At 37.5% G+C, this 16,145-nt stretch overlaps 1 protein-coding gene across 1 annotated transcript; it reads left to right on the top strand.

Annotated features, from left to right (window-relative positions):
* Window positions 1-126: 126 nt before the first annotated feature.
* On the top strand, window positions 127-13,716 carry LOC112558908. Its single transcript, XM_025229661.1, has 22 exons — window positions 127-307; window positions 516-764; window positions 1,055-1,284; window positions 1,604-1,709; window positions 2,081-2,197; window positions 2,528-2,663; window positions 3,203-3,377; window positions 3,994-4,270; window positions 4,738-4,924; window positions 5,125-5,336; window positions 5,637-5,869; window positions 6,933-7,086; window positions 7,292-7,470; window positions 8,184-8,324; window positions 8,696-8,861; window positions 10,044-10,212; window positions 10,873-10,994; window positions 11,578-11,717; window positions 12,190-12,338; window positions 12,540-12,740; window positions 12,872-13,077; window positions 13,497-13,716. Exons 1-19 carry the CDS (start codon window positions 139-141, stop codon window positions 12,247-12,249), a joined length of 3,222 nt encoding a protein of 1,073 aa, XP_025085446.1. The 5' UTR covers window positions 127-138; the 3' UTR covers window positions 12,250-12,338; window positions 12,540-12,740; window positions 12,872-13,077; window positions 13,497-13,716.
* Window positions 13,717-16,145: the final 2,429 nt, after the last annotated feature.

A 16,145-nucleotide genomic window follows, 5' to 3' on the forward strand; every position in this document is an offset into this window, starting at 1 on the left:
TTCATGCAAGCACAAAAACATGCACACACATAATTACTCTTCCAACCTCTCTTTCACAGGCACAGATATTTCACACATTAATCTTTTTCTGCTTTTTGTCACCAAATTTTTTCCACACAGAGCTTATTTGTCCAACAAATGCCAAGAAATCTCAGCTTCCATAGATGTCTCCGTGTATCATTACGAGGAACGAACAAAGTGGGGCTGGTTTCTGTCGTGTCTGCAGATATCAGAAACTGCTCAGCAAAAGATCCGCTTTATATTGTTCCAAGAATAGTTTTAGATGCTTCTGGAGGAACATCAGGAGGTAAGCTTGTAAATCCTTTCCAAACCATTTTGGTAATTTTGTGAATGGAGCTAATAGATGTGGTGGTTATGATTTTGCTGAGTTCAATCATGCTTTTCTTGGCTGATTTAATGTATGCAATTTACTGAGTGATAATTTGTATTATTGCTGTTTTTCTGCAAAACGAGAGTTTGACTCATTGTCATTTTCTTACTGACTTTTTTTTCAGCATCATTGTCTGAAGGCAAGCCAGTGTCAATAGCATTTAGTGATGAGTGGAGTCAAGAAGATCAGGAGTACACAACTCACACTAACATCATTTCTGCTGTGTGGCCCACGTTGCGCCATTCTCGAGTCAGGTGGGCAGTTCTTGAGAGCCAAGGTCCAGATGTCAGCTCTCACTTTATAAATGAAGACGAGCAAAACATGATGGATCCTTGTTCCTCTCTATATGCTGTTGCCTGTGGAGAAGTCTCTGGTAAGTTTGACAAAACTGTTTGCTGCACTTGTTACAGAATTTTGTTTACATATCATTTGTCATAAAACATATGTACATGAAGTTTTGTAATAACTGTCATGGTAGTTACTGTCCTTACCTAGTAATCTCTGCATTTGGTGGAAGTTAGATTGTAGAGCATAAATTATCCCAACTGTCCAACTTTTATTATTATTTGTAATTACCTGAAGGGCTTCATTCGTATCACCTAGTTTTCCGCATATATGAGTATAATGCAAACTATTAAATGATAATTATTTTTCTGGGTCAAGGTCAGAAGTACATCAATGTGTTCTTTGGCCCACCACATGAGCGTTCATTGCTGGAGGATGGTCATCACTACTACGTGTGCATACATGCTGAAGCAGAAACTGTGGTGTATGAAAAATGGTCGGAAGTGCTGCAAGAGGTCAGTGCATGCAGTGATGGCATTACCGTGGACCAGACACCGCCGCAGGAAGGTGTGGTGTATATTGATGGCTTGCTGGGAGGCATTTATCAGGTAAATATTTTTAAGACTACTTGCAGGATGGTTTGTAGTTATTCTAGAGGTCATTAAATAGCATGAACCATGTTTTTCCATGAAATAATATTGTGTTTGATGACAGGAAATTTTATGCCTTAATCATGCCAGATAGTTTATCTCACTTTAAGTGACTTACATGCTTAAAAGATTTATTGGAAAAAAGTGAATCATGATCTTTAAAACAGAATCAAGACATTTGAAAAAAAAAAGTGTTATTGTTAGTGTGGTTTGGGATGTAACTTAATGTGTCATCAAGTTAAAGAAACCAGTTTCTTACATTTGTATCCATGTGCAGTCCTCTCTGAAAACATTGTCAGTCAGATGGGATGGATTTAGTGATGTTCAAGAGCTGGGATTAACATCTCATCACTCTGGAATCCTGCGATATTATATTGCTGTTGGTAGGAGCACAATGAGTACATGGTGTAGATCACATACTAATGACCTAAAATTAATGATTATGTGTGTGCATGTTCTTTTTGTACATATTTGCATGTTTGTGTGTATATTTCATAAAGTGTGTGTGTATGTTAATGTATGCAGATACATACCTCTTGACATATATCTGGCAGAATACATTTAATGGATTTGAAAAATGCTATTATTTCTCTTAGCATGAAATTTATCATTCTGTGTCATTTAAATAATTTCCTTTCATCAAGACAATGAAAAATCTGTAGAATGTTTTTTATGTATTGCGTACAATTTTGGCACATCTTATTTTTTGAAAATGTTAAATCTGCATCATCCTTATTTAGAACATTGTTTTCAGGTTCCACTCCTGGAGGCTGGGATGTGCTGAAATTCCAAGATGTGGGTCAAGTCAACCATGTCATGTTGCACACTCTAAGCATGCAAAGTGGACTCACGTACTATGTCACTGTCAGAGGTATTGACTGCAGATTAGAATGTTTTCTCTCTTTGCCATATGTATGCAAATCATTAATGGCCATATTTTAGATTAAAATTATCCTAAGAACTAACAAATCCCTATCATGTAGTATATGGTTATATTTATAGTAATTCATAAAAAATTGTCTATAATTAAAAAAAAAATAGATTGGAAAAAGTAAAAACTTTTCTGAAGTGTAGCTGGTTTTAAGATAATTTATCATGAATATATTAAATGGCTTTTTAAAATGAGGTAAAGTAGATTAACAAGAAGATCGAGTGTTCAATAACAACAATAAACAATTACAGTTTTGGGTTTATTTTTCAGCTGAGGATAATGTAGGACTGACTATGGATGGCATATCCTCTGGTTTTGTCATAGACAACACTGCCCCTGAGAGGACAGATAAACAGATGCAGTTTCCAGACACCTTTATCACATCTCACAATTCATTCAGTGTGTGGTGTGTATGTTACACAAACTGCAAAGCTTCCATCAGTACTTTCTTAATCTGCAAGAGTTTATCGACATTGTGGTTAGATATGTGCAGAATGTAGACTACTACTGCTCCTGCCTGAAGGGAAATGAAAACAGGTTTATATTTGTCTCATAGGCTAATGGAGGGCTGTGCCTTACTTGCCCATGTCTATACCAGATCCGCATGAGCTTGAATATATTAAGTCATCACAATTCAGAAACCCTTCAAAGTCCCACCCTTTGACCATATCCACATGGGCTTCTCATCATGCAGCAGCCCTCTCCCAACTCATGTTACACCCCACCTCTTGACCATATCCCCATGGGTTGTCCATCAGCAACCTGCTCCCAGCCCATTAAACTGTTATGACATGTCATTATAATATCTACAGAAAAGTGTTGCTCTCCTTAACTGTTTATGAGGGCTCATTGCGTAGATTTTAAAGTGCATTTTTAAAATTCAGATTTTGTTTGTGTAGGACTTATTATATTAATAAGATTTTACTCTGTTTATTTTTTTCAAAGCTGGGAAGACCTGTTTGAAGATAATGAAAGTGGTGTGGTTAGTTTTATTGTTTCACTTGGCTCAAGACCAGGTCATGATGACATCATGGAAGGTCAGATTCATACCACCACCTGTGCAGACTTCTTTCCTGATAGGCCACTTGTGGAAGGCCATGCATACTATGTAACTATCAAGGTAGGCAGCAGTTTTGTACAAATTACAAGTGATCAACTTTTATTAATCCCAAATGGCAATTTTAACTATGGAAACAAGAAATTTTAACCATAGAGCAAACAAACAAAATGGAATGAATTCTACTTGCAAGATAATGATAAAGCAAGTGGTGCATTATAGGAATACACAAAAATATGCAATCGAACATCTCAAAGCATTCTTAATGCACACCCGCAACATCAAACACCAATGCGCACATGCAACTAGTAGTTTGAACTACAGAAGCTACAAACACTTTATAGTGCCTATATACTTCTGCTCGAAGGCATGGCATAGAGCTTTCATGAACTCAAATAAAGCAAATTCTCCTGTTCAGACATGATTTGGTGTTGACAAAAACTCTAAATGGTTTTTGACAGTCTGCAGCTTATTCCTTTTGAATGTTAATTGTCCCTTCATTCATCAAGAAGTCTTGAAGCAGCCACAATTACAATTGTGATTGTTAGAGACTAATAAAATAAAGAAAAACAAGCAAACATTTACTTTGTTTTGCAATAAGTGAACCTTGTCACACACACACAAAAGACTATATATAGAGAGATAGAGATACACTTTCATGTATGTATCTGCGTAACAGGCAATGAATGGAGCAGGTCTCTTCACCAGTGCTGTGTCTCGGCCGTGGGTTGTTATGACATCTGCACCAGCAGCTGGCCATGTATACGATGGCCCACCTCCCACAGATGGTGGCGTGGCATTTGATGTTGACTTCACCAGGTCACCCAGTGATGTGGCAGCATTCTGGCGTGGGTTTTCCACCAGCTTGTCTCCTGTAGCCACTTACTATGTCAGACTGGGAACTTGTTCAGGATGTGATGACATTGTTGGTGAATTTGATATAGGCCTTTCACAGGGTGAGTCACTCTTTGCTGTATAAGGTGTAGTTGTTTTACCTCTAATGAACTGAACATCATCATGATAGATTGAATCCTAACACAAAGAGCTAGTACTTTCATTTAAAAGTAACATATATGGTTATGACTGTGTATGTGTTTTCCAAGCGTAAATGACTATCAAGAAAACATTTGATAAAATGTTACATTACAAGTATAGATTATCAAAGTTTTTTTGTGAGAAACAGTAAGTTCTGCTATTTTATTGTGACTAGCTGGTCATGTGTAGAGGTGCGGTAGGCCTGCGTTTGTTGTTAGTTGTTGGCGGGACCTGCTGAGGCATTGCGAAAGAGCATACTTGGCAGTGATTGGCTGGGGTTAAAGCTGCAGATTAGATATCTGTTATATGCAGTAGTAAGTTTGTCATGTTAATTTTAAAATGAACAAACAACTGGGATGAGACATGTTGGCTTTGGCTGATTTAACAGATTTAACATGGGATCACATCTCGTTGTCTGAGGGTGTTCGCTACTATACAACAGTAAGAGCCTGCAATGTCATTGATTGGTGCACGGAGATGGCATCAGATGGAATCTTGATTGATATCACACCACCAGTTGCAGGAGATGTTTGGGATGGTGCAGGAGATGCTGATATTTGTTTCCAGTCCCAAAGGCAAGCATGGATTTGATAAGTATTCGATCAAGGACACCTTCCACAATGAGTCAGTTCATAATTTTTACACTGAGGTGACAAAATCTATCTGACAAGTGCTGACATGTATGTGACAGCCCTTTCTCTTTGCTGTAAACTTGTTATTGTTCTAGTATTATCAACAGGCAAATTACTGATGTGCATGCATTGTATTCTGCCAGAGATTTTCTTGCTGCCAAGTGGACAGGATTTGTAGATGTGAGCTCAGGCCTGGTTGGCTTCACATGGAGGTCAGGTACAAGTCCTGGTGCCGCTGATATCATGGCATCACGCAGTGTTGGTTTGGCACTTGAAGCCTTCACATCAGATCTCTCAACTCCACTTCCAGAAAACAGGACAATATACATAACCATCACTGCTATGGACAGAGCAGGTACTGATTAAAAAAAATACAGGTAGATAATCTACAAGTTTAAGATACTGTCTAATAAATAGTCACTGAAAACTGCCACCTGATCTCATAGCCATTTTTCTCATCGCTTGCTCTTCTTATGTGTATCACTGTCTATCAGTACACTGGTCCAGGTAGATTTTGTGTTTCAGGAAACTTCCTTTGGCTTGTTTACTTTCTGAACTTCTGATTCATCCTTGCACCGCACTTGAATCCACAGTGTCTTATAATAAACAATAAGAATGTCATGTGAACGATTTTCTGTCTTTTGTCCCCTCTTAGGTAACTGGATAGAAGTTACTTCCAATGGCTTCAAGGTGGACACCACAGCACCAGTGGTGAAGCAGGTGCCCCAGCTGAATGGCGGACTGGGAACTCTTGGGGGGCCGCGTCTGGTTAGTAGAGACACCTTGTCTGCCAGGTGGTCACTGGAAGATACGGGATCACCAGTGGCAGCACATTTTGTCTCCATCACCAGCCACTTACTGGGAGAGTTTGAATCAAGCCCACTTCAGGCAAGCAGTGAATGCTTGTTTTTGCTGACAAGTGCTGTAATGATTAATTGATTATGTTTAGTATGTACATGTATTTGTTTAGTCATGAGAGATTAATTAGTCTTATGTGTTGGTAAGGTCTTGCAGTTCTCTATTAGTTCCTGCTATCAAATCGGTGTTGTCTACAAAGCATATGTATTTATTGGCCTTATAATAATGGAAATACAAGTGTGATAATTGTGGAGGATTTCACACATGATGTTCTCTAAAGCAAAAAAAAAACCAAAAAAAAACAGTTGAGCAGCACATATGATAGGAGACACCATTGACAGATGCCTGCTGTCATGTGAATATACCATTTGGTTATTCATCAAAACTGGGCTTATTTAGCTCTAATACAGCACTTTGATGACTTGGATAAGACATTGAATTTTCACATCACATGCCGCACCCCTCATGCCAGACTGTCAAAAGCCTTTTTAAAGTCGAGGAAGTTGCAATAGAGGTCTTGCTGATGCTGCATATGCTTTTCTATAAGGATGCGACAGTTGAAGACTTGCTCCTACCTGATCTGAAAACAGTCTGCTCTGCTAGCCATCCCTTAGCAGTAGTATTATCTTCTGCATGACTTTGCTTGGGTGGTTGATTAGGCTTATGACTCTGTAGTTCTGGAACTTTTACAACTTCCTCTTTTTGGGAAGGGGTATGATCAGTAACTGCACCCATTCTTTGGGTCATTCTTTGCGTTCACAGACTCTAAGTACAGAGCAGTGATGGCGTTAGTTGTTTCATTTACACCCTGCTTGGGTAGCTCAGACTATAGTGGACCTTTCAGTTTAGATGCCCATTGCTTTCCCCACCAGGATTTCCTTTCCTCATTAAAATAACTACAAATAACTATTGCTTAGTATTTGTGAAGTTAATTTTCTCCATTAGTAAACAAAAAATCAGTTGCATGTGAGCAGTTATTTCCATATGTTTCTTATCTCACGCTTATTTTTCTTGCTCACTCACACATTCATCCACTCATTAGGCTGCATACTTGCTGCCCTTACATATTTTGAAAGTAAGCATACATGCACAGGTACCTGCACCAGTGTCAGTCTATACGTTCACGTCACTGAGTCTCCATGATGGCAGCCTGTACAGAGTGAAGGTCACCACCTGTAATGCAGCCCGACTATGTACAACTAGTGTGTCTGAAGAGATTTTGCATGACAGCACCCCACCAGTTACAGGTAAAGAAGTCATCTAGATTATATCAAGACGACTTTCTTGAAGATCTTTACTGACAAATCAAAATCCTGTCTTTGTCGATCTCTGTTTTCTGGTTTTTGATATTGTCCTTTGTATTTTGTGTAGAATATTGACATTTTTCAATTATGTTACACAGATGTCTGATCCTCATAGCAGTAAAGCTACAACTAAACTGCCACTTTACAGGTATGTTTGCTGTTAAGACTGACCATGCAGCTAATCTCACACGCCATCTTGATGGATGGATGGTTTGGTCCAGCCAGCAACTCCGGTTAGCCTGGCTTGGCTTCCTTGATGTTCATTCAGGACTTGACCATTACATCATCAGCGTTGGATCCTTCCCTTTTGCAAATGACCTGAATCTTGTGAGTAAATTCTGAACAGTATTTCTATCTTTTTCTTTTTAGATGAAGTTATATATTTATATTGTATTTATACTGATTAACTGAGTGCACTCTGTCAAAATTTTATCCTGAATTTTGATTGTGTGAGTTTGATATTTTCTAATTGAGAGCTTGAGATTTTTTAGAGGAGCACCAAAGTAGCCTGGCGGGGTTATATATCTAGACTTCCTGTGTAAATTGGCATAGACCTGCAGGAGCATCATATAAAGTTTAGCTCTGCTGGGTGTGTAGAAGGGCAAAGCTGAAACAGGATGTAATTTCCCGCCAAGTCAACCAGCCATGAACAACGCGACAGTGCTGAAGATCTGATCAGTGAAACGACAGAACAAGAGAGAGACAGCTGCAGCACATTAATGCTGTTAGTGATGCAACATAGAGACTTCTGTAGAGGGATGCAGCCATGACATTGGTTCAAGCCCATTCATTAAAACCTCCCTTTAAAAATTGTTTCAGTGTTGTTACCCTCTGTAAAATATATTTATATTCATGTCTTTCCCTTTTTACTTAAAATGTAGAATCTTGTTGAAATTAAAACCTTTTTTCTCATGGCTAAATTTTAATGCTTTGTTTTTGTCAGATTTTTTTTTTAGCTGTTCCTGTGCACTCCCTCACAGTTGTTGTATTTTAACATTTCATCTTGGGGAGCTAATAGAGCTAAATCTGTTTTGTCTCAGGAAAACACAAGCATCAAAGTGCTTCATAATGAATCTGAAACAGAATATGAGAACGAGGGCTTTGTACAGGTGTATGAAGTGTCCACAAAGCCATTGAGTGCTGGGCTGAAGATCTTTATCAGCATATGGGCTGTGAACAGGGTGAGTTGTCTTGAAGTAGCTCTGATTTAATTGTGCTGCATATTGCATGTTAAAAATCATGTAAATTAAAAAGACTACATCCATATGGGTTGTTTAGCCTAGGAAAAAGAAAGTGGGAATTCAATCTAATGCATCAAAGCTACTATACAGTAGGCTTTAGCTTCCTCCTTACATCCACTGAGACATATTTTCTTACTTGGTAACTGTTGACATTAAATTTAAATATTTTAAATTTTGCTAGGAGCCCACAATGTGACACATTCTAGTATAATTTATGATCTTACACCTCAAATTTTCTTGATCATATTTTTGAGACTGTTAGTTGAAAAGGCATGTTGCATATCATAGCATTGTTTGTTTAACAATGGCAGGTTGGACTACAGAGTCACCCTGCCTTGTCTGAGTTTGAGCTGGAAGAAGGGGGTGGTATGTCCCTTGTTCGTCGTTGCACCCCCTTCAACTGTCTGTCCCACTGCTCTTGCGCTGTGCAGGGGGCCACATGTGGGGCATCATCATCCTGCACCCCTATTCCTGAAGGTAGATGAGTCAAGCTAGTATTATAATGTTGCATTTCCAGTCAGAGCCACGGTTCTCAACCTGTGGGACAAGAGGGGTGCACAGGCAGTCCTTTTTTTAAAACGTTTTTCATATCTCATATCAGTATTAGTGAAATTAATGACCCCCTAGCTAGCTAAGGGGGACACATGGACGTACCTTTTTTCATCTGAGGTGTGTCACAAACAGAAGGTTGAGAAACATGGTTAGAGTATAAGTAAAAAAGTGTTAAGCATACCATTAATAACTGTTCTTGTTTCCTGTTCTGGCGTGAATTTGTCCCCTAGTTAATTTTTCTCGTCTGTTTAGAGGTTTGCATATATTTAAAAACATCTAAATAGAATTACCTTTATTAAAATGCATGTTTTATTTTTGTTGTTGGTTATATCTGTCATTATGCAGCATGTGTGTCTCTGACCTCTCTCGCTGTTGTTTCCCATCGCAACTTACTTTTAGATTTATGCATGACTTTGCTGATATTGTCCTAGATGCTCTCATGCTTCCGTTTTTTAATAACATGATATTATCTTGAAAATGAGTTCTGATTTTGTTGTATCCCGCTGATTAAAGAACATTATAAAATATATATGGTATAGCAACACCAGTCTTTTAGAATGGAAAGAGTATTCAGTATTCAAAGACTGTCAACATTATATTCAGGACATTGTTGCTGAAAGTATGTGGAGGCAACTGTAATAAAAGAAATCCAAGAACGATTTTATCAGCACAGGCTTGGAGTTGCTTGGACTTTTCAGGCCAACATGGGCAAAGGGAGATAATTTATCTCCCTAATGAGGACAAGGAATGCTGTGTTCTCTCCCTTAGACCAAAAAAATTCTGTTCTGTATGCGATTCTTTCATGCAGCGTTTAAATTGTATGTCTCTTTATACAGATGTTGAGAGTTCATTATTTTTAATTTCTCCTTGTGACAAAATATAAATAGTTTATCACAGAAACCGTTCCTGAAAAAAAAAATAGCAGATATATTAACTTATTCAGTATAATACAACTTTGTTGATCCACAAAGGCAATCAAAAGTAGTGCTCATACACTAGCAGTACAGGTAAAAACATATATGTGTTAATAAGTTCTCTTTATACATATAAGTTAATATCTAAACATACAAATGCTGGAAATAAATGAATATTTAAATTATTTTGCAGGAAGTAATCCTAACTCACTGCTAACTGTACATGATCATACTGATCTGACCACCCTTCTGTCACCAAGAACCTCATCATCACCATCATTATCAGATGAATATATACCCAGCAGTTCTTATCTGGCAGCGTCTTGGAATGTGACTGTGCATCAAGGATTAAAACCAAACAGGTGTGGTTTTTTTAAAAGGCTTTATACTGTCACATATTTAACAAATGTGAAAGATTATTTGGATCAATACTGACTGGGTGGCGTGAAGGGTGAAATTACTGAGGGTGTATGTTTTGGTATATATATAGTCTGAACAGTGAAGTAGATTCATGGAATTCCTGTGTATCATGCCTGCATGGTGATTTTATACTTTACATCCTTTCCAGTCTTAATTTGAAACCTCATTCAGAAATACCTACTGTAATCAGTTTACCATGACTGTTACTTTCTCCACCTTCTGCTTTGTGCATTCCTTCATTTTCATGGCAATCTTCATGTGCATGTGTATTTGTATGTTTACCTGATTGTGATGTCCTTCCCTGTCATATGACATCGTCCTTTATATATTGTAAAGTGCAGTGAGCTCACCTTGATGTGGGAAAATATGCTATAAAAATCTTTTATAATAATTATTATTATTATTTTAAAAAGCATTTAAATAAATATGGCTTCCTTCACATTCTTATTATATAAATATAGAAAGCTTAAATTTGGATTGTGGTAAAAAGTTATAATTATCTCCCTTTGCTGCCCAGGGGCAACTGCTTATCCTTGTTTACGACCCCTGTATTTTGTATCTGTAAATTTGTATCTTATTTTATGTATGTGTTGACATCAAAGATATGAAGTGTCAGCTGGCAGAAGTGATCAGGCAACACCAGCAGGTGTGTTTCATGTTGCACATGACCGCCTGTGGATGGATGTGGGTGTGGCATCACACTCCCTCCTCACCATTCCATCAGGTAGATTTTCAGCATTTTATATAGTTTCACAATCCTACATTCTTATGTACAGTCTGTAAATACAAAGAATTGTCTTAAAAGCATCATAAGTAATAAACTTCTGCATGCTAAACAACAAAGAAGAAATTAAGCAGAATCTAGCAAGTATATATATATTTTAATGTGGACTGCTTAATTTGACCTATCTGACATTACCTGGAGCATAACCTGGAGACCTTCACTGGTTATATCACATATCACTTAACGCAGTCTACACTCTTACAACAAGCATGAAAGCCCCACTTACATCATTAATAATTATGATAATGTTTATATGATAATAATCGTAAGAAATTCTCTCATATTGCATGTACATTCTGTTCATCTAATTACTTAATATAAAGGGATGTATTTACATTCATGCTTCTGGAAACTATAAATAGCATCACCACCAAACCAGCCACCATCACAGATATGACAGGATCTTAACTCTCACCTTGTTCATCTTTCCTTATTACTGTCTTGTTCGCTTTCTCACTTCTGGCCCTCTGCTATCGAAGTTGTTTTTCTTGCTGCTGAAATATTTTTCTTTTCTTCTGAGCAGGCAGTCTGCTCATTCCGAAACTTAAATATTCAACATTTGTGAGAGCTTGGTATCCAGATGGGAACTTTGCACTGTTTAAATCTAAGGGTGTTATTCCTCTTCCAAGTCGTCCAAGCATCATCAACTTCTTGGGCAGAGGGGTGAGTGAGGTGCATCATAGTTAAATTTACCTTCTGTATATGTTGAGTCCAAGTGTATAGAATGTCAGAGAGATTGTGTTGATATTCATTTTAATCCGCTTTTAACAATGGGTATATGTTGATTACAGACAATGAATTAAAATTTTATTTACCAGAACTTTTAGTTTTAACATTGAGTTTTAATAACAGAAATTAGGGATGCGTGGACAATACTACATGCATAAGAGTTCCTATATATCCAATGAAATAATAATAAATTCTTAGCAACAGTATGAGTCTGCAACCTGTCCTGTGGGAAGATGTTAATGACAGACCCTTGATCTGTATTTTATGCAACAGTATGGGTCTTATACCTGTCCTGTAGCTGCGAATGACAGACCTTCTCTCTGTGTTGTGCAACAATATGAGCATTCTGCCTGTCCTGTAGTAGGAAGTTGCTGATGACAGACCTTGACTGTGTTTTGTGCAACAGGTCAAAGAACATACTCAAGCTGGGCAGGACAAGGACGTAGACTATGTGACAAAGATCTGATTCTCTTCACATATCCTGGAGAGGAAACTTCCTCAACACTACAGCACCACTTCAGAGTTTTCAAGTCTACATTGGGACTTCTATTGAGGGTATTTTCTTGATATCTATCAGTTATCTGGTACAGCATCACATAAAATATGTAAAAGAAATACTTAACTCACTCTCCATAAGTTGATGACTTCCATTGTATTTAAACTGTTTTTATAATTTGTTTTAATTTACTCATTAAACAGTAAAGGTTGTAAACATATTTTGAGACAACACTGATAGTTGTGTTTTATTTCAATCAGGATATGATGTGCACAACTCAGGACCTTTGTCGGGTAACACAGAGTCTTACTATGCTACTGGTCTGTCCCTGAGAGAAGTTACTTTATACTACACCACAGTGGTTGCAGTGGGTAGCAGTGGTTTGATGTCTTGGGATGTTTCTGATGGCTTCATGCTGGATCTTCAGCCACCTGTTGCTGGCCTTGTGTTAGATGGAGATGGTATGTTTTTTGATTATACATAATTCAACTGTGCATTCATCAACTTCTTGACTGTTTATTGTTTAAAAAATATCTGTATTGTGCTAAGTCTATAGTAAGCATTTGGTCTCCTTTTTACATGTTCTTTAAAGGTCTGCATGATACAGACTACCAGCTGTATGACCAGTTGATCAGCGCAAAGTGGTTTGGCTTTACTGATTCTGGTTCTGGCATTCGGCGATTCTATTGGTGTGCGTTGGCACAACCAAAGACTCGGACACATGTAATGTCATGCAGTGGACAGATGTTGGCTTGAAAACAAAGGGCAGCTTTACACCTTCATCTCCTTTGAACCAGGGTAAGAATTCTCCCACTTTTTATAATGGATTTGTTGAAATTAACTTCTCTTAGTTTAGATAACATTAATACATATCCAGCAGACATCTTTATGAGCAATCTTTTATGCACACACAAATAAAGCTAGGTACAATTAGAAATCTTTACACACGACATTACTACATAGCCAGTGAATGTTATTATAAAGCAATCTTTTGTGCACACACAAACACAGCCAAATATAATAAGAATCTTACCACAATTTTTATTCAGCAAGTTACAATATTAGTTTTGTGTTTGATAATGAATATGATGTTGGTGTTATAATTCTGTTAAATAATTGTAATTTTTATACTAGAAAGTACTTTCCATGCTTCTCATGTTTATTGAATTTCTGTGAGATTTTATTACTATTCTTTTTCCTTTTTTGTGATCTGGCAGGCACAATATTTTACAGCAAAGTCTATGCTGTTGATGCAGTTGGACACAGGTCAAGTGTCAGTGTGTCAGATGGGGTGAAGGTTGATATAACACCCCCACGTGCTCTTGACATAATTTATACAGACAACATTAACCATGTAAACAACCCTTCCTTTGAAGATGATGTCACGTCTAACACAGGACAGATCGTGTGTGACAGCAAGCCTCCATCTTCTTGGCAGGTAACTTAAATGATCTGCTCTCATAGGAAAATAAACATTTTCAGGAATAATGTTTGGATGCATATCTACATTTGTATGTGTCTGTGCATAACCTCCTGTCCCCTCCTCCTCTTCACATGCATGAACACACACACACACAAATGCATGCACAAACTGGCTATTGCTCATGTCCATCACACACAAAGAAACCCATCTCAGTGAAATGCCAGTTAAAGAGAATCTAGTTCAGAGGAGAAAAATTTTTCATTCTCTTTGAAATCTGCTCATTTGTCTTTCTGGTAATAAATGTGGTTCATAGTTTGTGAAATCTGTTCATTTCCTTGGTAATACAATTTTACAAATAAAAATTTCATGCAGTCTTAAAAAAATGGTCTAAAAAATCTGCCCCTGACAGATCTCTAATTGTATTTAATGTGTTAAAGCATGTTTTCGATGTAAATTATAAGTAATTGTATAACTAACATCAGACTGAAGGAAATGGATGGCTAAAAATCATCAATAATATATTTCTGTGCTAAAAACTACAGATCCTGTCAGGTCTTGCATCATCCTTCAGCATCCCCGTCACATGGTCTCTGCAGATGGCACACAGCATGTGTTGCTGTCTGGTGCTGTCATGCAGAATGTGTCTGGCCTTACTTCAGGATTGGTTTACCGGCTGACAGTCAGACTTGCTCACCCGGAAACCCTCAGGGACCACCACAAACCAGTTCAAGGTTATGTGCAGATCGAAACCCAGCAACACACCTTCACACTTGATCCTGCCATGTGCCGGGGGGTGTGTGATACTGAGAAAGAGCCAACTATCATGTGGCACAGGTAACTGAATACTTCTCATCCCTTAGCTTCCCTTTTGTAACATCTGGTGTAGGCAGCTCATTGGGTTCATCGTGTTGTACTGTCACCTGTTCCTATATCTAGCTTGCATCCATCAAACTTTCAATTTTGACTTTAAAATAGTAAATTTTATTTTAGAAAAAGATTTTTCTTATTTTTAGTCATAGTTGATATTCATCTTGAGTATAAGGCTTATGATAATAAAGTCAAACTAATAAATGTGCCTGGAAATTAATTTTTTTATAACTATAGATTTAGTTCTCGGTCATAATACACACAAATGGACAAATGATTATCAGACATGACATTACTGTATCTGTTCTCAGGGGATGTAAGAGAGATGTATAGTAAGGTGCATCATCATGTGTAACACACTGGTTCTGGCAATCGGCTGTAGTCATTATGCTACCAATAAATGCAATAGTGGTCAACCATATTCAGTAAGCAGTATGAAAATAATTAAAATTAACTTTCTGTTCAATTTCACATACTTCTGTCAACAGTTTCACATACGTGGTGACTGCACACAACTCCACACTGGCTTTGGTCATCAGCACCACATCCTCCTCCACTGACCAGCAGCTAGCACTGGACAACGTTGTCCTTGAGACCATCCACTATGTCCAGCAGACAGAGACTTCCAGAAATGTCACTAGTGAGTCTCATCTCTCTGCCAGTGCCGTATTCCTGCCACACTGGTCGATGGTGCAGTCATCCTGGCATTTCTTAGACAATGACTCTCCCATCACAGACTACAAGTGGGCGCTAGGTATGTGAAAAGTGACCAAAATGTCTGCCCTTTGCTTCGCTGTAAAATATTTAATTTTAAATTCTTTTGTTTTGTTCACGAAGTTTTCCTTTTATTAAAACTATTTAATCTCATTTGTAAGACATTCTTTACTATCAGAATATCATTTAAGTTTTCATGGGATTGTACAATAAAGTTTTACTACTTTTAGCATCAGATATTAATTTTATTTCTATATTTATATTTCAGCTCTCTTTACAATGGATTGTTCTGTAATATTTAATGTCAAGAAAAGTCTTTTTAAATAAGGCATGCCATGGCTGAAGGCAACATTTAAAAATTTCTTAGTTGATAAGATTTATAATTATTACTAAGGAAAGATACATCTGTTATAATGCACATATATTGAAATAATATTGGTGAATTCAGTGTTATGATAAAAAAATTTCATATTGCAAAAGTTGGTTTATTAATCAGGAAGAAATAATTGTATTTTTAGGAACAGTGGCAGGTGGGGTTCAGATCCAGAGGTTCAAGAGTGTAGGACGGCGACAACATGGTTCTGCTCTGGGACTTACACTCCATCATGGCACACCACTCTACGTGACCGTGGTAGCATCCAATGCTGCAGGACTAACAACAGTGGCATACTCTAGTCCTCTTCTGGTTGACATGACACCCCCAGTTATAACAGATCTTATTGATGGAACACGTAAATATATGCTGTTTGCTTTTGTAATTTGTCATACCTTTAACAATAACTTTTCTTTTAAGATTAGTTTTAATATTAGTTTGGACAAAACTGTTATAAAGCATTTCCTATCAATCTCTCTTTTCTTTCTT

The sequence above is a fragment of the Pomacea canaliculata genome, linkage group LG3 (genome assembly GCF_003073045.1).
Source record: "Pomacea canaliculata isolate SZHN2017 linkage group LG3, ASM307304v1, whole genome shotgun sequence".
NCBI classification, from domain to species: domain Eukaryota; kingdom Metazoa; phylum Mollusca; class Gastropoda; order Architaenioglossa; family Ampullariidae; genus Pomacea; species Pomacea canaliculata.